The 26,033-nt window shown below is 39.0% G+C and overlaps 2 protein-coding genes across 3 annotated transcripts in view; one reads left to right on the top strand and one right to left on the bottom strand.

Annotated features, from left to right (window-relative positions):
* Positions 1-24,629, top strand: part of pi4kab (phosphatidylinositol 4-kinase, catalytic, alpha b) — a 29,659-nt gene extending 5,030 nt beyond the window's left edge. The window contains exons 11-55 of one of the 2 annotated variants that reach the window (XM_026186214.1): positions 63-254; positions 360-460; positions 579-708; positions 1,378-1,507; positions 1,615-1,710; positions 1,835-2,018; positions 3,975-4,078; positions 4,294-4,462; positions 4,555-4,605; positions 8,198-8,306; positions 9,096-9,232; positions 9,324-9,457; positions 9,565-9,647; positions 9,735-9,805; positions 9,898-10,022; positions 10,111-10,192; positions 10,409-10,492; positions 11,169-11,258; positions 11,429-11,548; positions 12,419-12,433; positions 12,581-12,673; positions 12,766-12,922; positions 13,035-13,162; positions 13,250-13,408; positions 13,748-13,899; positions 14,319-14,426; positions 14,512-14,639; positions 14,823-14,981; positions 15,055-15,134; positions 15,736-15,935; positions 16,664-16,754; positions 17,398-17,565; positions 18,828-18,881; positions 18,974-19,094; positions 19,711-19,840; positions 20,644-20,787; positions 20,893-20,963; positions 21,760-21,866; positions 21,973-22,077; positions 22,171-22,296; positions 22,402-22,522; positions 22,936-23,095; positions 23,173-23,262; positions 23,365-23,448; positions 23,541-24,629. In XM_026186214.1, coding sequence (XP_026041999.1) covers positions 63-254; positions 360-460; positions 579-708; positions 1,378-1,507; positions 1,615-1,710; positions 1,835-2,018; positions 3,975-4,078; positions 4,294-4,462; positions 4,555-4,605; positions 8,198-8,306; positions 9,096-9,232; positions 9,324-9,457; positions 9,565-9,647; positions 9,735-9,805; positions 9,898-10,022; positions 10,111-10,192; positions 10,409-10,492; positions 11,169-11,258; positions 11,429-11,548; positions 12,419-12,433; positions 12,581-12,673; positions 12,766-12,922; positions 13,035-13,162; positions 13,250-13,408; positions 13,748-13,899; positions 14,319-14,426; positions 14,512-14,639; positions 14,823-14,981; positions 15,055-15,134; positions 15,736-15,935; positions 16,664-16,754; positions 17,398-17,565; positions 18,828-18,881; positions 18,974-19,094; positions 19,711-19,840; positions 20,644-20,787; positions 20,893-20,963; positions 21,760-21,866; positions 21,973-22,077; positions 22,171-22,296; positions 22,402-22,522; positions 22,936-23,095; positions 23,173-23,262; positions 23,365-23,448; positions 23,541-23,592 — 5,195 coding nt within the window. In that variant the 3' untranslated portion in view covers positions 23,593-24,629. The remainder of the gene's footprint in view (positions 1-62; positions 255-359; positions 461-578; positions 709-1,377; positions 1,508-1,614; positions 1,711-1,834; positions 2,019-3,974; positions 4,079-4,293; positions 4,463-4,554; positions 4,606-8,197; positions 8,307-9,095; positions 9,233-9,323; positions 9,458-9,564; positions 9,648-9,734; positions 9,806-9,897; positions 10,023-10,110; positions 10,193-10,408; positions 10,493-11,168; positions 11,259-11,428; positions 11,549-12,418; positions 12,434-12,580; positions 12,674-12,765; positions 12,923-13,034; positions 13,163-13,249; positions 13,409-13,747; positions 13,900-14,318; positions 14,427-14,511; positions 14,640-14,822; positions 14,982-15,054; positions 15,135-15,735; positions 15,936-16,663; positions 16,755-17,397; positions 17,566-18,827; positions 18,882-18,973; positions 19,095-19,710; positions 19,841-20,643; positions 20,788-20,892; positions 20,964-21,759; positions 21,867-21,972; positions 22,078-22,170; positions 22,297-22,401; positions 22,523-22,935; positions 23,096-23,172; positions 23,263-23,364; positions 23,449-23,540) is intronic. The other variant, XM_026186215.1, reaches the window with a different exon arrangement.
* Positions 5,165-7,843, bottom strand: serpind1 (serpin peptidase inhibitor, clade D (heparin cofactor), member 1). Its single transcript, XM_026186216.1, has 7 exons — positions 7,758-7,843; positions 7,325-7,592; positions 6,424-7,067; positions 6,190-6,338; positions 5,979-6,103; positions 5,690-5,834; positions 5,165-5,563 (listed from the first exon to the last, which is right to left on the bottom strand). The coding sequence occupies exons 2-7, from the start codon at positions 7,582-7,584 to the stop codon at positions 5,372-5,374; spliced, it is 1,515 nt and encodes a 504-aa protein (XP_026042001.1). The 5' UTR covers positions 7,585-7,592; positions 7,758-7,843; the 3' UTR covers positions 5,165-5,371.
* Positions 24,630-26,033: the final 1,404 nt, after the last annotated feature.

Raw genomic sequence — 26,033 nt, 5'->3', positions numbered from 1 at the left:
CCAGCCAATTTTGTGCTGAACACTATTTTACAAATACTCATTCTCTCTTTATGTTTTTAAAGCTCTGCAGCCAACGTTTGTGCGGGAAGTGCACGATTTTGTACTGGAACAGTTTAGCAGCAGTCAGTCGGAGCTGCAGAGGGTTCTTCATGACACTGGAGGGCTGCCAGGGGAACAAAGCCCCCTCAAGCTTCGTTGCCAAGCCAACGCTGCATGCGTGGACCTTATGGTGTGGGCCGTTAAAGATGAGCAAGGTAATGGATTGCAGCAGAAAGTGAACAGTGTGTATTCAGACATCATAATCAGAGGGATCTGGATGTGTTTGCTGGTGCTGATGCTGTTATATTTTTTTTCTTCAGGAGCTGAGAATTTGTGTACCAAACTGTCAGAGAAACTGCAGTCAAAAACCTCCAGTAAAGTCATCATTGCTCATATGCCTCTGCTCATCTGTTGCCTACAGGTATAATAATATTAATACAAATGTAGAAAAGTACAGTGTTACAGAAGGTTCTGGACATTTTGTTTCTGTGCTGGGCATTGGTTTAATGGTTTTATGACTGTCTTCCACTTCATTTCAGGGCCTGGGTCGCCTGTGTGAAAGGTTTCCAGTAGTTGCTCACTCTGCCACAACCTCTCTCAAGGATTTCCTGGTGGTTCCTTCTCCTGTTCTTATAAAACTCTACAAGTACCACAGCCAGTACAACACAGGTGCTTACTGTGTAAAATGGTTTCTTCAAATCCACGTCTGAGCTAAGACTCAAAACTCCTATCCTCATAAGAATTTTGCTCTAAAAACACCATGAAGCATAATTAGGATTTTTTTTCACAGCAAATATATATAGTTTAATTTAAAGAGCATAGTCTCTTCCAAGTCTTCACACAGAAAGGACGTTTTCTAAGTTGAACACGGGTTAATAGCACCAAAGTTTCCTATGACTGTGCTGCGGTAAACCTGCAACTTCTGCGTGAAAGTACAGTGAAATTAATATTTCAATTGCCACTTTGAAAACAGCATCCAGCACACATCTATCTTATTCAAAGAACAGCACAGTTGGTGCAAAGATCAATGAGTCATATTGCTAAGAGCACAATGACAAATATGCATCAATAACAATGTCATTGTTAACAGCGCCTGTCGTGCCTAGACATGTTCATTGATGAGTGGCTACAGACTCAGAACAGTTGTAAATGTAATTCAGGGTATAGATTTTTGCCTGACCACAGAGTGCTGTGTTTTTATAGACAAGTCATTTAATTTATAAATTACAAAATGCGCTCTTTAGATTTTACACTTGGCTTGGTTTTACATAGTGTTATAACTTGTATTCTGTTTGCGCTAATATTTATGTGTTTGTGCTGCTGATACACTTCTTTCAGGCACAGGAGAAATTAGGATAAATGTGACCAATGAGCACTCTCAGTCCACCTTCAACTTACTGTCAAACAGGAAAGACCAGCCTTCCATGTACGAACAGCTCAGAGATATTTCCATTGACAACATCTGCAGGTTGGATACAAACACACCTAGCACTGCTCCTCTGAGATTTAAAAAATAATTCAACTGTTTTTTTTTTTAACTTTCTGTTTTTACATTTTTGTCCTTTTCTCTCTCAGATGTCTGAAAGCTGGTTTGACAATGGACAATGTCATAGTCGAGGCTTTCTTGGCTAGTCTTTCAAACCGTCTATACATTTCACAGGAGAATGACAAGTGAGCAACATTTCTAGTAAAAACAAAATACTTTAGGCTTTAGAATCACCCAAGTGATATCCAAGTCCTTGACACAGATACCCTGATGAACTGCTTTAAAAATAAATAATCTAATTTCTTCCAGGGATGCCCATCTAATTCCAGATCACACCATTCGAGCACTTGGCCACATTGCAGTAGCTCTGAGAGACACTCCGAAAGTCATGGAGCACATTCTTCAGATCCTTCAGCAAAAGTTCTGCCAGCCTCCTTCACAGCTGGATGTGCTCATCATAGACCAGCTTGGCTGTATGGTCATTACAGGAAATGTATGTAGACATTGCAGAGAAACTTGCTCCCAATTTTTAGATGTCTTCATGGTGGACAGGGCATATAGGGAAAGGAGTAAATAATTATCTAACAAATTAAACCATAGGTGAACTGCTTGCCCTAACAAAATCTATGTTCCCTAACAATACTGCTAGCTTCTGGTAATTGCTATTGCTTAAATATACCAAAAGTATAAATACTAACAAAAGTAACCCTTTTTGTGCTGCTACGCCAACCCACGACAGCGGTGGTGTTGGACATGTTTTTGGTTGGTATGTCTATCCTGATGTCATCCTGTCCTTCATATTTATACCTCAGGAACGCTTTGAGGGAATTCCTTTAAGATTGACACAAACCTTACACTTGGACTAAACATAAGACTGACAACTCAGGAATTCATATACTAATTATCACAAAATATCAAATCAATGTCTGTCAGGATAAAATGATTAAGCTGTAAATATTTCTACATAAAAGATCAAAGATTGTTTTGCAGCTTTATAATATTCAACTTTTGACACTTTACTTGGCTTTATTCAACACCACAGACAGAAAAGGAGATTGTGACCATACTTATTATTTGATGGGCTACTGAGCTGTTTACATAATATTTGGTCCCACGCTCTTAAATGCCTACAAAATGTGTAGTACATATAAACTCATTAGCCCGTTCATTAGGTTCACCATGCTAGTACCAGGTTAGTCCCCCTTTTACCTTCAAAACTGCCTTTAATTATTTGTGGCAAAGATACAAGAAGGTGCTTAAAACATTACTCAGAGATTTTGACCCATTAAAAGATTAGTTGGCTGCACATCTATGATACAAGCCATCACCACCACCAGTCTGACTGAAGGATCTGAAGCTTTCATTTTGTTTGTGCCATATTCTGATCACATCATCCAAATATCACAACAGAAACTGAGACTCCTTAGATCAGGAAACATTTTTCTAGTCTTCTGGTATCCAACTTTAGTTAGCCTGTGCCAATTATAGCCTCAGTGTCCTCTTTGTGACTGACAGAAATGGCACCTTGTGCGGTCTTCTACTGTTTTAGCTCACCTACTTCAAGGTTTAATGTGCTGGTTTAATGTCTCCAGCATACGTTGGTTGGTGAAGAGTGGTTATTTGAATTACTGTTGCCTTCCTGTCAGCTCAAAATAGTCCGGCCATTCCCCTTTGACCACAGGCATGAATAAAACATTTTCACCCAGAGCAATGCTGCTCACTGGATATATTCTCCCCCCCCCCAACCATTCTCGATAAACCCTAGAGGTGGCTGTGTGGGGAAAATCCCAGTAGATCAGAAGTTTCTGAAACAAGATCAGTCTGTCTGGCGCTAACAACCTTTTCATGTTCGAATCACTTAAATCACCTTTCTGATGCTCAGTCAACAGGCCATCTTGACAGTGTCTACATGCTTAAGTTAACTGAATTCCTGGCATGTGATTGGCTGACTAGATATTTATGTTATCAGGAAGTTGAACAAGTATACCTAATGAAGTGGCGATTGAGGTTATCCTGATGTAAACTGCAGCTTGATTTGGTGGTAGAGGAATACAGAGGCGTTAATTCGAGCTCCTTTTGCTGAAGATGCTGACACATCGTAATTATTGTAAACTTGTCAGCTGGTGTTTATTTCTTCAGTGCACTTAAGCTTTAAGAAAGGATTCCAAGATTACTAATGACACTCCACTGGAGTGTAACCAGGTGCTCTGGAAAAAGCCCGCCCTCATTCTGACAAACAACATTTAAAAAAAAAGTACTGAAAATAGATCTCACCAAAAATGCCCAACTGATATAGATCTTTTGCATTTTATTACCACTAATGTTTATTGTTGAGGAAATTGTAACTTTTGTAAGCAGCACCGTGTTATCTTGTCATTCTCCCACTATTAAAAACTGGTTCTTACATTCCAGCTTTTAACCATGTCTTTATTTGTCTCTTTGTTTGTAGCAATACATCTACCAGGAGGTGTGGAATCTGTTCCAGCAGATCAGTGTGAAAGCAAGTTCAGTGGTCTACTCAGCCACCAAAGACTACAGAGATCATGGCTACAGGTCAGCATCTGCTCTCACATTTTTCAACGAGTGACCAGCGGCTGCAACAGTGTTTAAAATTTCTTCTTCTTTGTTCTTACAGTTCTAGACTTCTATGTTATACTTCTGCCTGATTAGTTATTACAGGCTTGTTTATCTTGGTTACATTTATGGCTATATGTACTGCAGCTGTGTTTAACTTTTTCCTCCATCTGTGCTGTTGTTTCCCCATCAAGGCACTGCTCTCTGGCAGTGATAAATGCACTTGCCAACATTGCAGCCAACCTGCAGGGGGAGCAGCTTGTGGACGAACTGTTGGTGAACCTTTTAGAACTGTTTGTTCAACTGGGCCTTGAAGGAAAGAGAGCCAGCGAGAGGGCCTCTGACAAGGGCCCCGCACTAAAGGTACGTGGTTCCTGACATAAACATCCAAACACCACAGGAAATTGGTAACAGCCACATTGATGGCATGCTAATAGCTCTCTCTATCACCCTAGGCATCAAGTAGTGCTGGAAATCTTGGAGTCCTCATTCCAGTCATTGCTGTGGTGAGTAGCCGTTATAGGGGGTTTCCCTTTAACGGCTCTTTTTGTAAGTGTTAAAATACCCGTACGTAGGTTAGCTGAGGTAGCTACATCAATGTTTGAGTTCTTGCAAGGGAATACAAAGTGTTAGTCAGTTAGGTTTTAACTGTATGAACAAATATTTACCAAGTCAGTTGCAGTACGGACATCGGTGTTATAGTTCAATGCTGAATGCTACTGCTTTAAGCCCCCCCAAACATTATGCGCCTACTGTAATATTATAATACAATCTATTCAGTTTGTATTTTTTTAGTGTGTATATATAGACCTCCACTTGTGTGCTAGTTAGTACTTTCCATTAATAGTAATAGTTTTAGGTCTTAACATATTAAATATTTAAATAGTAAAGTTGAAATTTTCTTTTTTAGAGCACCCCCCCTTTTGTTAAAAAAAAAGTAATTTTACAAGATTAAGCTTTATTCACAGAATTGACTGTTTCACTTCAGCCTTAGAGTAAGAACATTTTCATAATTCTTTTTTCTGAGCACTCTTCTACATTAGTGTCATTGCAGAAGATAAAACGTTAACAGACTGATAAGAATTTATTGAGTTATTCAGAGACACTCTGTGCTTTGAATTATATAAGGGAGAACTTTAAATGTTCAGCTAGAGGCTATACTCGCATGAAAAATTCTTTACTTGATGTCAACTTCTAGAATCAACCAAATCTAGTCGGTCATTCTAAGCAGGCTTGTCATGAATAGTTTAGCTGTGCAACACAACTTTTTGTTTAGCTCTGGGAGGGATTGGCCACCCGGCCCATGAACACAAGGCAGTTCGTGCGGTGCTCGTAGATCAGGAAGAGGAAGGGGTGATCGATGACGAAGCGAATCTGAGAGGAGAGCGGCATGAAGCCCACCTGAGTCAGAGCAGCAGCTTCTGTTCCCTCTTCGTTCACAGTGATGATTCCTTGGTGCTTCAGCTACAGAGAGAAATCAGAATCTGTACATTACTTTGAAAGGAAGTATTGCGTGCTGTTAATAAGATGTCCAAGTGACTGAATGGATCACAGATCAAGGTTATTTGTCAGCGATTTAGTGTTGCTCACCCAGTTCATGGAAACTCTTTCAGAGGTCATGCCAGAGAAATCGGCAGTCTCCTCAAACATGCCAGTGAGGCCCATCTTCTTCATGTTTTCAATCAAGTCATAGTTTTGCTCCAGTTTAAACCGAGGTAGCACAATCTCACGTGTCCTGAAGGGGACATAGAAGTTTGTCATAGTTGAATCGTTTTAAATCGCAACAATATCTGAACTTTTTTTCCCACTTTTCCACATAAACCAATAGCTTTAAAAGATCCTCTACTGAAAAACATTATTGAATGTCTCAGCTGCTGACCTGTTTGTCATGTTTTTGAGCCACTTATTGACAACCGTGGGAGAGATTTCCTGCTCCAAAGACCTCATGCCAGTGAGCTTCCTTGGCAAGGCGATGAGCATGCTGATGTTTCCTGTGTATGGGAGCTGAAAAAAGGAAATTTGATCTTTTTGTGGTGCTGTTTACGCGTCCCTGTTTGGGAGAACATTTTTGTTAAAGATTGGCCACCCACCTGTAGGATATCACAGTCTAAATCGTGATCGGCAGCAGCTAGATAGTTCCCCTTGTTTGTCATCATTGGCACACGTACATTTGTTTTTTCATTAACTCTGAAGTTGCGATAGTGAGTCATTTCTTTAGGGAATTTTTGCTCCCAAGTTCCTGTTTAGTCAAACAAATCAAGTCAAATAGCCATGTTGAAATCATAGGGGTCTTTTGAAAGCATGTCATATTTTTTTTTTCTCACCTTTGAAGTACAGGTAGTTGAGTAGCATCAGCACCATATTTGGGTCCACACTCTTCAGTGGTTCCCGAATCAGCCCTTTGGTCAGCTTTTGTATGCGTTGGTTTGCCTTAGCCAGAAATGCAGGGTCTCTGAAGTCCACTGACTGAGGCTCTGCAAAATAGTAATTCTTTGTCTCTGCACGGAAAGTATCTTTCACAGAGATGCTGTTCTTGACGTAGACGTCATTTACAGAGCGCAATGTGTAGCCAAAGTTCCTCCTGAAGAGCCTGTGTGTCAGCTTCCTGAATAGCTTGTGCACCGTTGTGTTGTCATAGTGATGACTGGCGTTGACAAACTCAGCGAATCCCAGAACTTTGTAGATCTGATCATGGGTTTCAGATCTCGCTCCTAAAGACATCATCCCCATGGCAATGGAGATCCCAGCGGGTGCTAGCAGGATGTTGTCAGTTTGGTTGACGTTGTTTCGAAGACTTCGATAGAGGTTAAAGCCAAAGCGGCCATTCACCATGTTGAGGCGCTGAAGGCGAGAACGACCGTGGAACAGTCGCAGAAGTCTGGCACGCCGAATCTTTGGGTCAGAGGGTTCGGCAAAGATGTCAATGTCGGGGGCTGGTGTGGCGATCTCATCGACCTCATCCCCTTCACTGAAAGACATGCTTAGAGTCATCATCTAAACATTTAAAAGTAGAATAATAAGTAACTGTTTATTGTGGTTTGTTCATGTGTCCCATAGGTGATGTGTATACACAGTTACATCATCAACACTACCAAGAAAAATATCACAAGTGTACAAGTGTTTATGTTGTAAACTAACTTCAGTTAAAATACACTTTAAGTATTTTTACAAAAACATATTTAAACAATCCACCCTAGTAAAAAAAAAAAAATCACTAATACTTACATGTAGTCATCACTGCCTGCTGCTAGGATCTTATCGAAATCAATATAATCTTCATCCTCAAAGCCATCAAATAGGTCATTAGTGACAGTGTTTTCCTTGTGGTACTCCAAGGGTAGGGACTCTATGTCCACTGTGCCATCTGCTTCGAAGCCTCTGGGGTCGGGTTTGGGGTCACTGAAGTGAGAGCTGAGATCTTTGATTCCAGCCCGAGATGGACTAGCCAGCAGACAGACTGCTGAGATGAGAGTGATGACCCACATCCTAATGGCTGAGGCAGAGGAAATGCATATTTAGCACGACCACTTTAAATAGATTTGATTCAATTAGATGCTGAAAAATCTGTAGATGTGAAATAATTTGCTTGCTGTTGAAAAATTTAACCTAGTTTTTTAATGATAACAGCAGTTTGTCTATAATAACGGTAATGTCTTACCTTTACCGAGTCGTGGTGTAAAGTCTTCTGTTGCTTCTGTTTGTAGGACTAAGAGCAAAGAATTGAATACACCACTGAACTTTGATGTGGGCTTCTCTTGAACAAATAAACCAGATCAAACAGACCAAAACGTCCTGTGACTGACTCAAACCTTTAACTCTTCACCATTCTGCTCACTTGTTAAGAATATATTTTACTAACAGTTAAATCTCCTGTAGTTCAGTAACACATTGTTTGCAGCTGTTAATTTATTTGTAAGCCTTACACTTTTTTAGTATGCATAATATCCAGTGTGTAATAACCTTTTGTACTCAAAGGAAGTACCAGTATTTTGGGGGATTTTTTTTATATTCACTTTTTGCATAAAATTATTGATTTAAGCGATAATTGCTCTAAATCAATCATTGTTATCTGTCTTGTCTGGCTTTTTTGACTCATAGTTGACCAGGAGGCTTCCACCAATCAAAGAGGCCAAGCCCCGCCTCCAGAAGCTGTTTAGGGACTTCTGGTTGTACTCAGTGGTCATGGGTTTTGCTGTGGAAGGATCAGGTAAGCAAAGAATTAAGTAATTTTCATATGCTAAGCTCATATGTTAAGCTCCTCCCATGATGAGGCTCCTTGCCTTGTTCAGCACTGATGTTTTGGAATCTCAAGGCATCTGTAGCTTTCATTTATAAAACATAGATCATGCAGTTGTTGGTTTAGACTTAAACAAGCACAATTACAAGAAATATAATAATCATGAAGATTTTATACCAAAAATATAAAGATAGATCAATTGTCACAAACTTAATTTAATTTTAAGATTCACCATAAACATAAGATTCATAGGTCTGTGTCAGTGTCTAACCAGAAGTACTAGGAGGTGCTTCTGCAGTAGCCAGGGGTATGTGGAGTGAAGAACTGAGTAGAATTTAACAAGATCTAGAAGGGAAAGGTAATAGATGCATAGTCAGTAGTACATTGTAGTCAGAAGTTATTAAAAGAAATACATTAACAGTTATAAATTAGAATGAAATTGCTGGCTTACAGTAAAATTATTAAACATGATTGTGTATAATTTCCTTAGAGATTAATAAAGTATTCTGATTCTGAAAACAAAGTTGTTGCACAAACTTTGAGGATAAATCAGTGAAACTGATCAGTAATAGATGTTAAATTAAGTAAAATTCTAAAAATAAAAGAAACGTTCCAAATTCTGTTCAAAATGGATTCAGCTTTTTTTTTTTTTTGTCCCGGTACATCTGCCACAGCTGTGTTGATATGTGGAATGAAAAAGGCTCACAGCAGCAAACCAACATGTTTCTGTATTTCTTGAAATATATTTTGTCTTTTTAGGGCTTTGGCCAGAGGAGTGGTATGAAGGTGTGTGTGAGATTGCTACCAAGTCTCCTCTTCTCACCTTCCCCAGTGGAGAACCTCTGCGGTCTGAGCTACAGTACAACTCGGCTCTGAAAAACGACACAGTCACCCCGGTACAGTGTTCAAAATAGTTTTGATTATTTTTTTTTAATTAAAGGAATACCAGAATGAATCTTTAGGTGTTCAAATCTTTTTTTCCTCCAGGCGGAGTTGAGTGAACTGCGGGCAACCATCAGCAATCTCCTTGACCCACCTCCTGAAGGGTCTGCCCTCATTAACAAGCTAGACTTTGCCATGTCCACATACCTGCTCTCCGTCTACCGATTAGAATACATGAGGTCAGCTCTATTGGCATGAGCTTAATTTCCTTATCTTTTCTCACTTTGATTGCTTAAGCGAGGTCAAAATGTGCAAAAATATAATTTCCTCCTGTTATCTCTCTCAGGATGCTGCGATCCAATGATCCTGATAGGTTCCAGGTCATGTTTCGATACTTTGAAGACAAAGCCATCCAGAAAGACAAATCTGGTGAGAGCTTTGTGCCCGAATCAATTTAATCATCCTGTTGTCTTTTTAATATATGGAACCCATTTTCTCAGTTTTCCTTTTTTGCAGGCATGATGCAGTGCATCATTTGTGTTGGCGACAAGGTATTTGATGTTTTCCTTCAGATGATGGCTGAGAAGGTAGGGGGTATTTAAATAGTAAAATATGTGGAGCTTGCAACATTTAATTAAGTTCAGATTTTAAAAAATCATTTTGTTTCTAATGTTTTCAGGCAAAGACCAAAGAACACGAAGAAGAATTAGAGCGTCATGCCCAATTCTTGTTGGTGAACTTTAATCATACCCACAAGAGGATCCGCAGAGTAGCAGACAAATACCTCTCTGGTTTGGCTGAGACGTGAGTAGAAATCATTTAGTTACCTTGTCTGCTTTTTTCTCGCTTATCATTTTTTCTAAGTATTTTTACATCCTTCTTTCTGAACCAGATTCCCTCATCTACTCTGGAGCGGTCGTGTGTTAAAGACCATGTTGGACATTCTGCAGACACTCTCTCTGTCACTAAGTGCTGTGAGTATGAGGAGAGGGTTGATGTGATAGTCAGAGTGCCAGGTTCTCTGTTTGAGTGCCTGGTTCTCGGTCCCTGTACCGATAACATAATGCAGAGTCAGCAAGTCGGTGTGCTGTGGTCGAATAAAAGAGGTTTTAAGTTAGATCTCATGGAAGTGTTTAAATAGATGCAAATATAGACTTCATGTGAACAAAATGTATTCTCCTTTACTTTAGGACATTCATAAGGACCAGCCATACTATGACATTCCCGACACCCCATACAGGATCACTGTTCCTGACACATACGAAGCCAGAGAGGTGAGTTTGGGCTGTTATTACACTTCTGACCACTAGAGGACAGCACAGTATGGGCTTCAACAATAGTAGGGAGAGAGTTCTTTTTTATCATATCAAGTGTAAACTGTATTTTAATGGTGGACTGAGGTTTGGGCTCTTAAAAAAATGTAGAAGTTAAATAAACAAGTGGCATTTGGTTTGTGCTAGAATTAATTTTACTCAGTGAATGTCCGCCACTCTTTTTGCCATCAGAAGAAAGATGCCCAATGAATTTACTTTACCAAATGAACCATCCCGGCCTTGCCGTATCGGTCTATTTGATTCACCTTTTGTTTATTTTTGTTTATTTTATTTTATTTTCACTTGCTACACACGGGACAGACAGACTGGGGGAAAGAAAAGGGAGAAAGAAAGAGAGGTAGGGAAAGAAAAACAGCGGGGAAGAGGAACGGTGATGAAGGGCAAAAAAACAAAAACCAACAAAACAAACAGACAAAAAATACACATATCAATCACCTGGATCACCTGTTGAGAAAGAAAAAAGAGAAAACAAGCAAAGAAAAAGAGAGCAATATAATAAACAACATCATTGCAATGATCTATGTGAATATAACAGTAAATACTAAATATTGAATATTATTGCCACTCTTGTTCTTAATAAAGTAGCACTATGCCTTTATTTCCCAACTCCTTTTAGAGCATAGTAAAAGACTTTGCTGCTCGCTGTGGTGAGATCCTGAAAGAAGCAATGAAATGGGCTCCTTCGGTCACAAAGTCCCACCTACAGGTTAGTTTCTTTTAAGTTTTTATTTAATAGATGGCCACTATTAATTTATTTTAAGCAAGCAATTAACTTTTACCTCTGCATTTTGAAAAGGAGTGTTTACTTTGAGTAAACAAGGCATAAGTGACTGTAAATGATTCTTGTCATATCTGCTATTTCGATTTTTCTTGCAGGAGTATCTGAACAAGCATCAGATCTGGGTGTCAGGACTGTCACAGCACACTGGCCTTGCAATGGCCACAGAGAGCATACTTCACTTTGCAGGCTACAACAGACAGAGTACTACACTAGGCGTGAGTCACAGATACACTTACAGCCACGGCTTCACACAAATCCTTCTGATCACCGCAGTTATCATACTGTAAATATTGGATTTAACCCCCAACTAAATGTCAAGATAAATGTAGACAAAATGAACCAAACTGATGGTGAGATAGAATCTACTGCATTTTAGCAATTCTGCAGAAAGATAACATTCACTAAACCAATACGGTATTTTTTTTAATATATAGTTTAGATGCAAATTAGTGCAAAGACACAGTGCAAAGATATGTGTAGTCAGAATTCTTAGAGCACAGTAGATGACAGGAGAAAGAGCATTTTAGTAACACACTGTACTTGGAGCAAACTGCAAACTAAGAATGTTTAATTCTAAATGGCCTCCCAGGTTTGTTGATTGAATGCTCATTAACAGCTGTCCAACATAAAGTGCTTTTTAACATGCCATGTGCAATTTAGCAGCTTTGCCAAAGACGTCGGCTTTTTGTTTGTATTCAGAAAAAGGTCCTTGTTGATTTTTTTTGTTGTGCACATATAGCTTGTGTGTTTTATTTAGTTGCTTTTTAAACAATTTGTAGATGTCTATGTTCATGTGTGCATGCTTACTAGTCTGTGTGACATTATTTTGCTTGCTAGGCATTTCTTATATTTTCTTTGGGCCTGCATTCTGCTATATCTGTCTTTTCATTTGCTTCATTTGTTGTATTTTGTCTTTATTAAACTGCACCGAACTACCTACCTGGTTGCTTGGCCTGTGTACGGATTTGCTGGTTACCTGGTTACTTACCTGCAATGGACTGGTGGGTTGGTTGGCTGGCTGGCTGGTTGCCCATTTGGCTTACTGGTTATGCCGGTACTGTCCTCCACCATGTGCCCAACCATAGGCTGCTTTCCCTCAGGTTGGTCTGATCACTAAATACAGAGAAAAAGGCCTCAGGCATGACACCCTCAGTATATCCAAGTGTGACATTAAAGCTGTCGCTCATGCTTCCATAGTTTCCATGCAGTTATTTGGCAGTTACATTGTGTTTTTTTCCCCCCTTCAGACCACCCAGCTGACAGAGAGACCAGCATGTGTGAAAAAAGACTACTCCAACTTCATGGCGTCACTCAATCTGCGAAACCGGTACACAGGAGAGGTAAACTATACTGGGAATATTTAAAAGCACAGCTACTCCTATTCTCTTCTGCTCTCTGATGCTATCTCCTGTCTTTTTTATGTACTGTCTAGGTGGCTGGTATGATCCAGTTCTCAGAGGCGACTCACAGCCAGTCGGATCTCAACAAGTTGATGATCCATCAGATGACCAGTGCTCTAGATAAAAAAGACCCCGAGGCCTTCACCCAGGCCATGTTCAAGATGGCTGCCCTCCTTATAACTACCAAAAGTGAGCAGCTCTGCTTCTCTTAAATCACGCCTGTTATTTATTTATTCATTTAATTATTATATAAAGTTCACTTTTCATTAGTAATTTTCTTGTTTTTATGTCTGGCTTTCAGACTGCGATCCACTGCTCTTGCACCATCTTTGTTGGTCTCCTCTGAAGATGTTTACAGAACATGGCATGGAAACTGCCATTGCCTGCTGGGAATGGCTACTGGCTGCGCACAATGGGGTGGAAGTGCCAGTATGTGTCACTTCTCTTAAAATCGTTTAAATAATTACATGAATGCATGTTTAGTTTAAGTTGATTATCTTTAATGTTTCTTCTTAGTTCATGCGTGAAATGGCAGGAGCTTGGCAGATGACAGTAGAGCTGAAAATGGGTTTATTCTTGGAGGCTAAGGTCGAGGCTGGCCCTCTGGCTGTCTCAGAGGAGAGTCAACCTACACCCTGTGCTCCTGATGTCGTGCCTCACTTCCTCTGGATAGAGGTCAGTTATACAGAATAATATTGTGTTGTTTGCTGTTTAATGTTCATTTTTAAAAGTAATGTGGCCATCTAGCTGCTTTTGAACTGTTTCTTTGCTGAATGTTTTTCATCACTTGTCCTGACTTTTAATGGATAGATATCTAATTAAAGACGGTGCTGAGTGAGTCCAGCATATTGTAGGTCAATACTGATCAGTTTTTAAATCTATTTTAATATGCTACATCTGGAAGAGTCGATCAGCCCAAGAATTTTGGATCTCATCACCTACAAAGCTTATTTGTTTCTACAAACTGGTAAAGGTTGGAGACATAAACATTTTCTTTTTCTTTCTTTCTTCAAGTTTCTGGTGCAGAGGTTCGAGATAGCCAAGTACTCCAGTGCTGACCAAGTGGAGATTTTCACCGCCATTTTACAGCGATCTCTGTCTTTGAATGTAGGAGGATCCAAAAGCAGCATAAACAAACATATTGCTGCCATTGGACCAAGATTCAGGTGTTTACTTTGAAATACTGTGGCAATCATAGTATTTGTTTACAAATACAACTGTTTACAATTGTCTATTTATACTCGCAATTGTATATCTACAATCTGTATAGTTTTCATATTTTTAACCACATGTATAACCTATTCATAGCCTGTACATAGCTTGTACACTCACTACAGCTATAGCCTGTACATAGTTATAGTATACTCAGAACACACCTTCATACCGTGTACGTTGTAACATACCTATAATAGATCTATATTCTGTATTAAATCTATATTATCGCTAAAGCACTTTCTGGATGGATGCAAACTGCATTTCGTTGGCTTGTACTTGTAACATGTGCAATAACAATGAAGTTGAATTCTATTCTATTCTATCAGCAGCATCGCCAAATGCATAATCCTAAACTGTTGCTTTATTTCAGACTGTTGACTCTTGGTCTTAATCTTCTGCATGCTGATGTGGTGACAAATGCTACCATCAGGAACGTACTGCGAGAAAAAATCTATTCCACAGCTTTTGATTACTTCAGGTAATTAAACTAGTTTTATTTGCGATAAAGAAAAAGTGTCTTTAAAGCTGTTTAATGACTTATTTTTATGTTTGTTTCTGTGTAGCGTTGCTCCCAGATTTCCAACTCAAACAGATAAAAGGCTGAGAGAAGACATCAGTATAATGATCAAGTTTTATGCCAGCCTGCAGTCTGACAAGAAATATCTGACTGCCAACCAGCTGGTTCCTCCAGGTATATCTTCAGTAATTATTAATGAATAACTATTTTGTACAGCCATTGTCATCACTCTGTGATGTTATACTGATGCTTTGAACAGAAAAAAACAGTCACAGGATTTCAGTCATCAGTATTATTTTCTTAAAGTTTATGTTTTGATGTTTAGATCTGGGCCTGATGGTATTTATTGTTACACAGATCCCCAAGACATGTCTGTGAACAGCCTGTCTGTAGTGGCAGTGACAGACAGCCGAAGCAGTCTCGACGTAGCAGTGGGTCAGAGGCAGCAGGTCGCTCAGGGATGGATCAACACATACCCTCTGTCCTCAGGGATGTCCACCATATCCAAGAAATCAGGTAAAACACGCAGTGTGTTAAAATTATATATGCAGTGACTTCTTTTTCACCACTCTTTCTTTATACATTTCAGGACTGTCTAAAAAAAGCAATAGAGGCACCCAGCTGCACAAGTATTACATGAAACGCAGGACTCTTCTTCTGGCTTTACTGGTATTTCAACAAGTATTATTATTCACAAATATGTGGCAATAAAGTGAAGCGCATGCTTTAGTATATTTTTCTTTTTATGAATAGATAGTTGCAAGTTGACCTATTATGCTTTTTCTGTTACAGTGCTGCATGATTATATTAAACATGAATAAAATGTAAAAATCCTGAAGTCAGAGTATATACAAGTATTCTCTATGAGCCATAAGCTCAGGTTTTAGACTTTTTTTTTTCTACTCTTGGTTCTGCAGGTTGTCACTGACAGCGGGTAGCCTTAATATGGTCAGTTCAGGCACAGCAGTTCCACTTGTCTGCTCTTCAAACTCTCTGACTGGGCAGCCAGTAAGAAGTAGTTGACTTGCAGGGAGAGTGGCTTGAACATTGAGGAACTTGTTTCAGGGAGACAATAAACTTGAATGACATAAATAAGGGTTAAATTGAACTGGAAATCATTCAAGTGGAGTTCAATAATAACAAATGTAAATAAGCATAATAGGTCATCTTTTTAATTTGGGCTTCTACTTTAGCTACTTTATGTTTCACAATCTTCATAATGCAAATTACATGAAATCCAACTGATCTAAACTTGTATGTTTCTTTCCAGGCCAGTGAGATTGAGCGGCTGACAATATGGTACAATCCCTTATCCACTCAAGAGCTTGCCATTACTACAGAACAGTCAGTGGAGACAAGTATTGCTAACTGGAGATCCAGATACATCAGTCTGACGGAGAAACAGTGGAAGGACAACGTCAATCTAGCGTGGAGCATAGCACCCTACCTTGCCCTCCAGCTGCCTGCCAGGTACACAGAACATCAAAGTGCTTTGCATCCTGTTTCATAAATGTAATACATTCTGTCTAATTTGAAAATTTGAAAAACTTGAATGCTTGTGTTCAACAGAAAACAGTTAAAGTAAAAAGCATAAATTAAAAAAAAAAATCTTGTTTTAAATTCTGAAATAATAAAATAATGTCTGGTGTATCCACCATCCTTCCTCTGCACATGTCCAAACCATCTCAGCATCTCCTTTCTGACCTTGTCTCTAAAATGCTTAAACTGAGCCGTCCCTCTGAGAGACTCATTTTTAGTCTTGTCCATCTTGGTCTCCCACTGAAAATGTTAACATCACATGTTCACCTTGGCTTTCTGTATTTTTGTCAGTGCCATCGTTTCCAAACCGTACATGATGGCAGTTTTCACTAACAGTTTTTTTTTTTTTTTGTAAATTCTTCCCTTTCATTCTTGCACTTCTTGCTGTCGCAAGTCACCTCTGACACTCATCTTCACCATTGCTAAATTAAAAATCTAGTTATTGGTAATTAAATATCAAAATATGAATAAAACATCAAGGGAAAAAAACTCATTGGCCATGAAACTGCTTTAAAATAACATGAGACAGCAACAGATGGCTGACTTTGGCTTGTTTAGCAACTTAAATAATTTTGTTGTTGAAATAAGGTAAGTGTCATGTGTCATTTATGGATAGACATAAGCCATTTATTGATTTTTATTTATTTATTTTGTTTCAGGTTCAAAAACACAGAGGCTATTGTCTCTGAGGTGACTCGTTTAGTGCGAATGGATCCAGCTGCTGTGTGTGACGTTCCTGAGGCAGTCAAGGTGAGATCTACCACCTGTCTTCACAAACCACCAGGTGGATTGTGACAATTGTCTGTTTGGTTTAATTCATGATGCTTTTATTTTAGTGTCGAGCAAACATCATGTGTGCAAGAACAAACTTAGAGTGAATGGTTTAAAGTACTGTAACTCAGCTGGTTTTCAGTAAAGGCTTAAACCTCCAGAACAAAGTACCACTGACACAGTAACTGTCATCATGAAACTAACACATTTTATGAACAAACTAAAAAGTTTTTGTTTGTCACTTAGTGTTTTTTTTTAAGTGGCTATAGTGTCACATGAGAAATTGTGTTATTGAGTAATCGTTTTCCCTCCAGCCCTCTTCAGTCCTTTGTGTTTAGTTTTGCGTGATTGAACTCTTAATGAGTCTTGTACCTGTTTAAAGAAGGAGCAGTGGAGGAAAAACACAGCTTTCCCCAATGACCACTGTGATTTTGCAGATAATGCTCTTTGACAGATCATACTTGTTTATTCCAGTTAATTTAGTAACTAATAAACACAGTTTCCTCTGGTGGCTAGTTAGCACACAATCAGGGCTGATTCTGTGATACATTATATGGGACCTATCATAGTAATCCACCTTTGGGTGGATTCAATTTTAATACTTTTTGATGTTTTTCTGCAGTTTCTGGTGACATGGCACACAATTGATGCTGATTCTCCAGAGCTGAGTCATATCCTGTGCTGGGCTCCAGCAGATCCACCAACTGGACTATCCTACTTCTCGTCCATGTACCCTCCTCATCCCCTCACAGCCCAGTATGGGGTCAAAGTGCTCCGCTCCTTTCCTCCCGTGTGTAGAGATATACAATTATTTTCATTTTTTTCACATGGGTGTAAAGATGAACCCAGCTGTTACAGTTAATTCAAGAAAAGTTAAGATTTGACTACCAGAAATGGATAAAGTGTTGAAATGAGCAGCGACAGGAAATTCATAACTGTTAACTAGATGGTTAAAAAGTGAGTGGATAGTTAGCCATAAATCTCATGGGACTGGTTTAACAGTTGAAAATAACATCTGATACTGTCGGCAAACAATTAAACTTGAAAACAGTTAATATGGTCGGATAAACAGTTAAAATAAGTTATTAAAGTGTGGGATAACAGTGTAGGTTAACCATAGAAATTATAGGAGAGAGACAGGGCCTTCAAATAACAATTCCACATCTGCAAACATGGTGGTAGAAGTTGAACTTCCAGTGGAAAACAGTACATTTAAATGGAGGATGAACAAATGTATAGCTAGTTGATCATGTAAGTTAATTGTATGGATCAATGATTCCCAAACCGTGGGGTGAGGTCTCCTGGTGGGACAAATTAATAAGAGAAATTCAGGAAGAAATTACAAGTATGTAGATTTATAAACATTTATTCATTTATTTATATAAAAAGTGAATAAAAATTGTTTTTTGGGTAATAGGAGGTAGTTTGTGATATTACTCTCACCTAAATTTACTGCTCTTTCATTGAGGTTCGTGAAATGTGTGACCCACCTCCCTGTGGCAGGTGGGTCACACATTAGCCATAACACTTTGCAGATAACTCGGTTGCATTAGCAATTTATAGCCAACCGCCTGTGTTCCTTTTTAAGGAAACACATCACTTTCTGTTGTATTTTGATTAGAGTGAAGATTAAGATTGGGTGGGCCCCATGGGGTTTTCTGGATTTAAGTGGGCCACGGCTCGACTTTGGTAATGGCTGCTATAGATCGACAAATGATGTTATCAGTTTGAAAAAACCTCAAGAATAACAGTTTAAATACAGTAGCTACAGTTACAATTGAGTAGTGGTGGGCTAATGGTTGTCCAGATGCAGTTTACAGAAAATTTATAGTTTTATTTTATTTCTAATGTTGATATTAAAGAAGATTTATATGCATGATAGACGGTTTTTAGGTTATCTGATGAAAAAGGGTTGGGAAAGTACCTTCATTTCCCCTTACAAATTTCCTTTCCTTTAAACATGATTAGAAATGACGTTTGAGTGAAGTTTACTGTAATAAGCTAAATTGTTGGTGTAGTGTTAATTACTTTTTGTTTTTATTCTCTTTTTAGGATGCCATTTTGTTTTACATTCCTCAAATTGTACAAGCTCTTCGTTATGACAAGGTAATTATCATATTTTCTGAGTCAGCAAATACATTCAGAGCCCTCGTAACATGAATAAATGATCGAATTTCCCTGTTTGCATCCTGGTGCAGATGGGTTATGTGAGAGAGTACATCCTGTGGGCTGCTCAGAAGTCTCAGCTGCTGGCTCACCAGTTCATCTGGAACATGAAGACGAACATATACCTGGATGAGGAAGGAAACCAAAAAGATCGTGAGATGCTCACCTTCATTATTTCTTCACTATGCCACACTCACACTAAAAAAAGCAGTGGGTCTAGAACATGTGCAATGACCAATAATCTTGTTGCCTTTTGAAATGGACCAGACCACATCTGTGACCACTCACAGTCTGATGTTTTCTCCAAAGCATCTTGGTGCCTCAAGATGGCGATAAAACATTAATAAAGACGGTCTTCTGTCAGTTTGGGTCAACTTGGAAATCACATGCAATCTCTTTATGAGAATACAGTGGTTACCCATGTTACATCTTCAGAAACCACAAATCTTTTGCTATCGTATTAACTACAGAACCTCGCAGATTGCTGCAGGATTATGATTTAACTGCAAAATGACATAAATGCATAGCCTTTCTTTTATATAGGATTATAACCAGAATACAACCAGTTGGCATGGAAGTTATTTGCAAACCTTCACCGGTTTGTCTGGAGGTTGGGCAACCTTCACCAGGCAATCTGCCATTGAAAGTATTGCATGTTCAACCTCTGGGTGACCATTTGGTTGCTGCAACTACCAGATGTGAAATGTTCAGTGTAAATATTGCAATATGTTGTTACAGTTGCAAAAACTCAAGATCTTCTGTCCTGCAGCTGACATAGGAGAACTGTTGGAACAGATGGTGGAGGAGATCATCAATTCACTGTCTGGCCCGGCCAAAGACTTCTACCAGAGGGAGTTTGACTTCTTCAATGAAATAACCAATGTGTCAGCCATTATAAAGTATGAAAACACTATTTATTTCACTGTGCTTTTATGAATTTTAAGTTGTTTACGTTTTAGGGAGTTTCCAAAGTGAACTTTTGCTACAGTGTTGCTTCCTTAAGTTATTTTTTCTTCTTTTGTCCTTAACTATGTTCCTCAATCTCAAAACTCATGAACACCTGAGACAAAAGATGAAAAATATCAAGTTAATGTTCTGACTTTTTTCAGAGATTTCAAAGTAACTGCTGGAGTTGAGCCTTTCTGTTTAAAAAGATCCAAGCCCTCTTGGTAATCTGCAAAGTGTTCATGAAGTGATAACACTTATTCCCATGAGCCAAGAAGCTTTGTTCCTTCCCCTGGCTCCAGTGTTCTGCTCTTTAAATCCCTTTGTTGTTCATTTATTTGTCTGTTTGTTGCTTCGCTGTCACTCCCATCATACTTAATTTTGGAAAACAGGCTATGCTGTGTTTCCCCAGCCCCCGACCACCTGTCCACTAGTGTGTACACTCTGCAGCTGATGAGCTGTTTTCTGACAACCTTGATACAGAGAGTGTTTTGTCAGGCCACTAGAGGTTGGGAAATTCCCCTCTGCCCTTATTACAGCACTAATTGCAACAAGCCAGGGGAGAAGGGTCTGTCCCCTGACTTCAAAACTCTATCCTGGCAGCTCCCCTCTGTGGTTAACAGCAGAGCCTGGCTGTCACATATGATCTGGAGTCATTCATGGAGATACCCATGCATGCTTTTCTAAGTAACAGAGGTAATAGACCTACAAGTGTTGTAACTCTGTGAGTTTAAGTTGTTTTGTTTGTCCTTGTCAGACCCTTTCCCAAAGGAGAGGAGAGGAAGAGGGCCTGTCTGGAAGCCATGTCACAGATCAAAGTCCAGCCTGGCTGTTATCTGCCCAGTAACCCAGAGGCCATAGTTTTGGATATAGATTACAAATCTGGTACTCCTATGCAGAGGTGGGCATACTAACCAACTTTTACATTTTTTTTTAGAATTAAAATAAAACAGTGAAATGTTAAAGTGTAAAAATATGCTCTTCTACTCTTTGTGTTTTTGTTTAGTGCTGCCAAGGCTCCCTACCTGGCCAAATTCAAAGTTAAGAGGTGTGGAGTCATTGAGCTGGAAAAAGAAGGTACTGGTTATGTTAAAGGGCTCTTTCAAACGTGCTGCTCTGCTGTGCACAACAATGTGTGTTTCAGTTAACTTGTTACAAATTAACTGAAGTTCCTCCAATCATAAAGTGTTTACTGGTTACAAGATTAGTCCTGCATCACTTAAAGTCTCTCTTCAGTGTGTAATGCAGGGTTTTAATTTTCCTTTAGTTAGATCTATTGGACTGGGATTGGCTTTCAGATAATTTGTGTTATTGATGCAAATCTTAGACTCAAACTCTAAACAGGCATTATTCTGTATGATGAAGCTCGAGCGCAGTAAGGACCAAAACACAATTTCTGAGTGAACAGGGGATAGGGAGTAGTTTTAATGCTTCTGAAACTGGTCATGTGGTTCTCGTCACACTTATCTGACAGACACATCAGAATTCATATTAACAACTGTATGTCGTCATCAGCACCACCCGTATGTGGAATCACCCAGGGCTTAATCCTTGGTTCATATCTCTTTTCTTTATACATAATTGTAATATTTGTTAAATCTAATAGATTCAGATACATTTGTGCTTTGTTTTAAATGACTGCTGAAAACTAATTTCTAAGAATTAGCTCTTCCTTAATCTTTCGCCCATTATTCTTTTGCCTCTTGTGTGTGTGTGTGAATCTGTTTGAAGGATGAGTGTACGATCATGTGTCTGACTGTGTGTTTGTTTGTTAGATATGTACGCTTATCTTTAAGGTGCATTAAAACTGCTGTACAAATATTTATTAAAGTTGCGCTGAGATTAAAAGTGTGCCATAACGTTTCTCCCTCAGGTCTACTGTGTCGCTCCGATTCGGTGGATGAGGGGAAGAGTGAAGAGGAGGCAAAGAGGATCTGTTGGCAGGCAGCCATCTTCAAAGTTGGAGATGATTGCAGACAGGTCTCACTTTCATACTCCTGATAATTAACCTCTCCCTAATTATCATTGCTATCTCTATTTTAGCCCGATTTAATTTTCTCTACTATTTGCTGATTTGTGTTCACAGGACATGCTGGCCCTTCAGATCATCAGCCTCTTTAAGAACATCTTCCAGATGGTGGGCCTTGACCTCTATGTGTTTCCGTACAGGGTGGTGGCCACTGCTCCAGGAGTAAGTTCACACCAACTCCTTCCTTACATGAACTACTGAATGTGCAAATCTATACTTCCTCTTATTCCTCCTCTTTCCGATGTTGTGCCACAGTGTGGAGTGATTGAGTGCATCCCTGACTGCAAGTCTCGTGACCAACTGGGCCGACAGACAGACTTTGGCATGTACGACTATTTCAGGAACCAGTACGGAGATGAATCCACTCTAGCCTTCCAGAAGGTAAATACTGAATCTTAGTCTTTTTTTCTAGTAATCTGTCAGTTAAAAGACCATTTTCCTATTGACAGATTTTTTTCATGTTCCCTCCAACTCTTGTCCTTTCAGGCACGGTACAACTTCATTCGCAGTATGGCAGCTTACAGCTTGCTGCTCTTCCTGCTGCAAATAAAAGACAGACACAATGGCAACATCATGCTGGACAGCCAGGGCCACCTCATTCACATTGGTGTGTATTCAGTGTGTTTCTCTGTGTGGTTCTCTTATTGAAACTGTCATTTCGGTTGCTTTTTTTGATTTTCAAGTAAAATTGCCAGTTTTTTCCCATGAACTGTGTCTCACTAATCTATGATGAAAGTCCAGCTGTTTAGTAGTTTATCATTCTTAAAAGAATTTTAAGGCTCTACAAACATTTATACATCAATAAAAAGCAATTACTGTGTGGCATAGAGAAAAATGCTTTAGAAAAATGTAAAAGATGGCTTTCATCCAAAGTTCTGACTGCAGTTTGTGAAAACTCTTCTGAATATTCATAGTTGTATAAATTTTACATAAAATTATCTTTTCCCAACCAAACTCCTATTTTTAAAAAAAAAACTATTAATTTATTGAAATTACATCTGTGTGCTTATTTGTTTCCAGACTTTGGGTTCATGTTTGAAAGTTCTCCCGGTGGAAACCTCGGCTGGGAGCCAGATATCAAGATAACTGATGAAATGGTGATGATCATGGGTGGAAAAATGGAGGCGACACCCTTCAAGTGGTTCATGGAGATGTGCGTTAGGGGATACCTGGCGGTCAGGTGAGTGCTGTAGAAAATAATAACTGATCTTTGAATAGTAACATGTAACATTAAGACGAGTTTCTGTGGTGAATCAGGCCCTACATGGATGCAGTCGTCTCCTTGGTCACGCTCATGCTGGACACGGGTCTTCCCTGCTTCAGAGGACAGACCATCAAATTGCTCAAGTGAGTGAGAATGTTTTTGCATTTCGTGCTGATATGAATAAGCTGATTAGAACCTTCAATGCTAGTTGCTGTTGTTGTTAAAAATCTTGTTTCCTCATCTAGGCAGCGATTCAACCCAGGGTTGAGTGAAAAAGATGCAGCATCTTTCATCATCAAAGTCATCCAGAATTGCTTCCTCAGCAACAGGTTGGTAGATTTTATTTCTATGTTTAAGAAAAAAATATGTATATATAGAGTTCTGATTGCATCCTTCTTTTTTTTCCCTTTGTGTTAAACAGGAGTAGGACCTACGACATGCTCCAGTATTACCAAAACCAGATCCCATATTAAACATTTGTGCCTAAGCATGTGCATATATTGGCTGGTACATAGTGTGTGCGTGCGTGAGTTTGCGTGTGTGCCTTTGATGATGTTCACCAATGAAGATTGTGGCTCACTGTTTTTGCTGATTGTTGGCTGCTGTCCCTTGTGTTTGTTTCAGCGTCTTGTTTAATTATAAAAATGTCTTTGCTTTACATTTACATTGCATTTTCTCTTATTTATTATGTCATGTGAAAATCAATTATATTATTAATTATTATTCTATTGCACTGGCATCTTGACTTCTGTGTACTTAGAAAAAAAAAATGCTTGTTAATCTGCACGTTAAGTAAAATACTTTATTAGCATTTGTGCCAAATTTAAATAATTTATAATGTCCGTGAATGTGCTTTCTGTTGATTTTAAGGTGGGGTTTGAAATGTAATTGGATACTTAAAGTAGCTAAAGTAGACCAGTTTCAGTTCTGACCATTGTGGCCTATTCTGTCATCTCGTACTTGACTGTACTACTGTGCTTCTCTTTTTAATGGACCAGTCAGAGTACTTTGATCTGTGGCATGGTACTTGTATTTACAGTGAGACTTGACTGTATAGACGTGAGTTACACTGTATGTATTTTTCATATTTCCACTTTCAACAGAAGAAATGATGCTCACATGTTCTGGGAAACACTGGGGCTGAGATTTGTATATTTAGCATTGCCAAATGGGGAGGGGTAATAAATGGTTATAAGTCAGTCTTTTCTATTGTTTGTCTGTGAAGGTAAGGCACAGCTTCATTGTTGGGCAGTTGCATGAAGTTAAATGTTAACTACCATGTAGCCTGTGTCCAATTTTTGTTTTTGTTCAAAGATATTTTAGCAATCCACAGTGCCGTGCCCCATTTCTGTACGGTCAGCGTAAGCCTTCATGTATTGTTACTGGTTGTAAAGATTTTGCCTCTTTATATATTTATAGCCATGACCCATTTTCTGTCTCCTTTTCTATCTTCATGCCTTTTGAATGAGAATGCATAAGATATGAAATCAAATAAAGAATTATCACAGTATTTCTTGATGCCTTGTGAAACAAACTGACCAGAACAGAAGGCGTTACACTTGGTGGTACTGTAAAGTTGAAACAAAATATTAAGCAGTATATGATTATATTGGTGCAAAATGCCAATATTTATATTTAAATTGATTTATCATGCAATTTGACTGCTCAGATTTGCTACAGTATGACTTCTTTAGGTAGAACTTATCAAGCAAGAGAGGATCAAGTGAACAGAAGTTAATTAACTTGCACTGAAGAAATAATTCAGACAAAGCCAACAGCAGGGGAAGTGAGTCAGAGTGATACAGTCGTGTGAAAACAACTCTATTCAGTCCTGTTAAAAACTGACTGCTTCCATGGGAATTAAGAGAGTAAGTAGCAGCTAGGTGCTCCTGGTAAAATGCACTTAATTAACTGATCACAAGTAAGTGTGAGCACCTCTATTAAACCAGATGTTTTGGCATTTTGCTGGTCTGGAACATTGAGGTGTACTTACACAATGCCACAGTCTTCCCAGGAGTGGATGTCCCAGCAGATTTGTCCCAAGGCCAGTAAAGAAACTGCATAAACCCCAAGAGCTGCAGCTGTTATTTGTTCATTAAAGTACAATTACGAAAAGATCGAGCAAATACATTTTCTCCTGGGAACCAAATAAGCTGTATCTCTAAAAACAAACAGCGTAGATTTGCAAAGTTACATCTGAGAAATTCTCCTCTTGTAGGACAGATGAGAACAAAGTTAAGACATTTGGCCATTTGCACAGCACATCAACTGGTGAAAGCCAAACAGCATATCAGCACAAACACCTCATATCAAATATCCAGCAACACAACGGCTGAAAAAGAAAATAATCAAGGTTTTGCAATGTCCAAAGTCCAGACCACGACCTTGTATTACTGATCACAGATACACACTAACCACCATGTAGTGAATGTATCATAGATGACAGGCGTGCTATATACCCAGTATTGGATAATCACTTTATCATGAAACCATCACTTTTGTGGCCAACAAATAGTACTGTGATCACGGGACGATCTGTGATTCGTTTCTGTTAAAAAGCCCTGATTTAACAGTTGGTTGTATATCCACCAGAGGGCAGCACATACTGGCATCATTTAATCTGTGTCCAGGTTCTCGAGCTGCTCAAAAAGATACTGCTGATTTCTGTCATAACACACTAACAAGAATGCTACCAAACCTTTTCCCTCTAATAAAAGTGACCTCAAGTGTGCTTCAAGCATTTAGAGATGCACTGACAGATTCTGCTTTTGGAGAACATGGTGCCCTCTGACAGCAGCTTGACTTTAAATGGAGGTGAACTTGTACACTCCTGTTTCTGCTGTATGGAGCGTATGAAATACTCTAATACACCAAGGTTTTACTTCAGATTCATACAGCAGCTCTAGGTGAATAA

Source organism: Astatotilapia calliptera, chromosome 12 (genome assembly GCF_900246225.1).
Source record: "Astatotilapia calliptera chromosome 12, fAstCal1.2, whole genome shotgun sequence".
In the NCBI taxonomy this organism is placed as follows: domain Eukaryota; kingdom Metazoa; phylum Chordata; class Actinopteri; order Cichliformes; family Cichlidae; genus Astatotilapia; species Astatotilapia calliptera.
This window is presented reverse-complemented; position numbering and strand designations above follow the sequence as displayed.

Bases quoted from the DNA above. Each gene is read 5' to 3' on its own strand.
- serpind1 (XM_026186216.1), bottom strand. From the start codon at position 7,584: ATGTGGGTCATCACTCTCATCTCAGCAGTCTGTCTGCTGGCTAGTCCA. The intron at 6,339-6,423 runs GTGAGAAAAAAA...TTGACTAAACAG, and splicing joins CAACTACCTGTACTTCAAAG to GAACTTGGGAGCAAAAATTC. The intron at 6,104-6,189 runs GTGGGTGGCCAA...TCCTTTTTTCAG, and splicing joins TAGACTGTGATATCCTACAG to CTCCCATACACAGGAAACAT.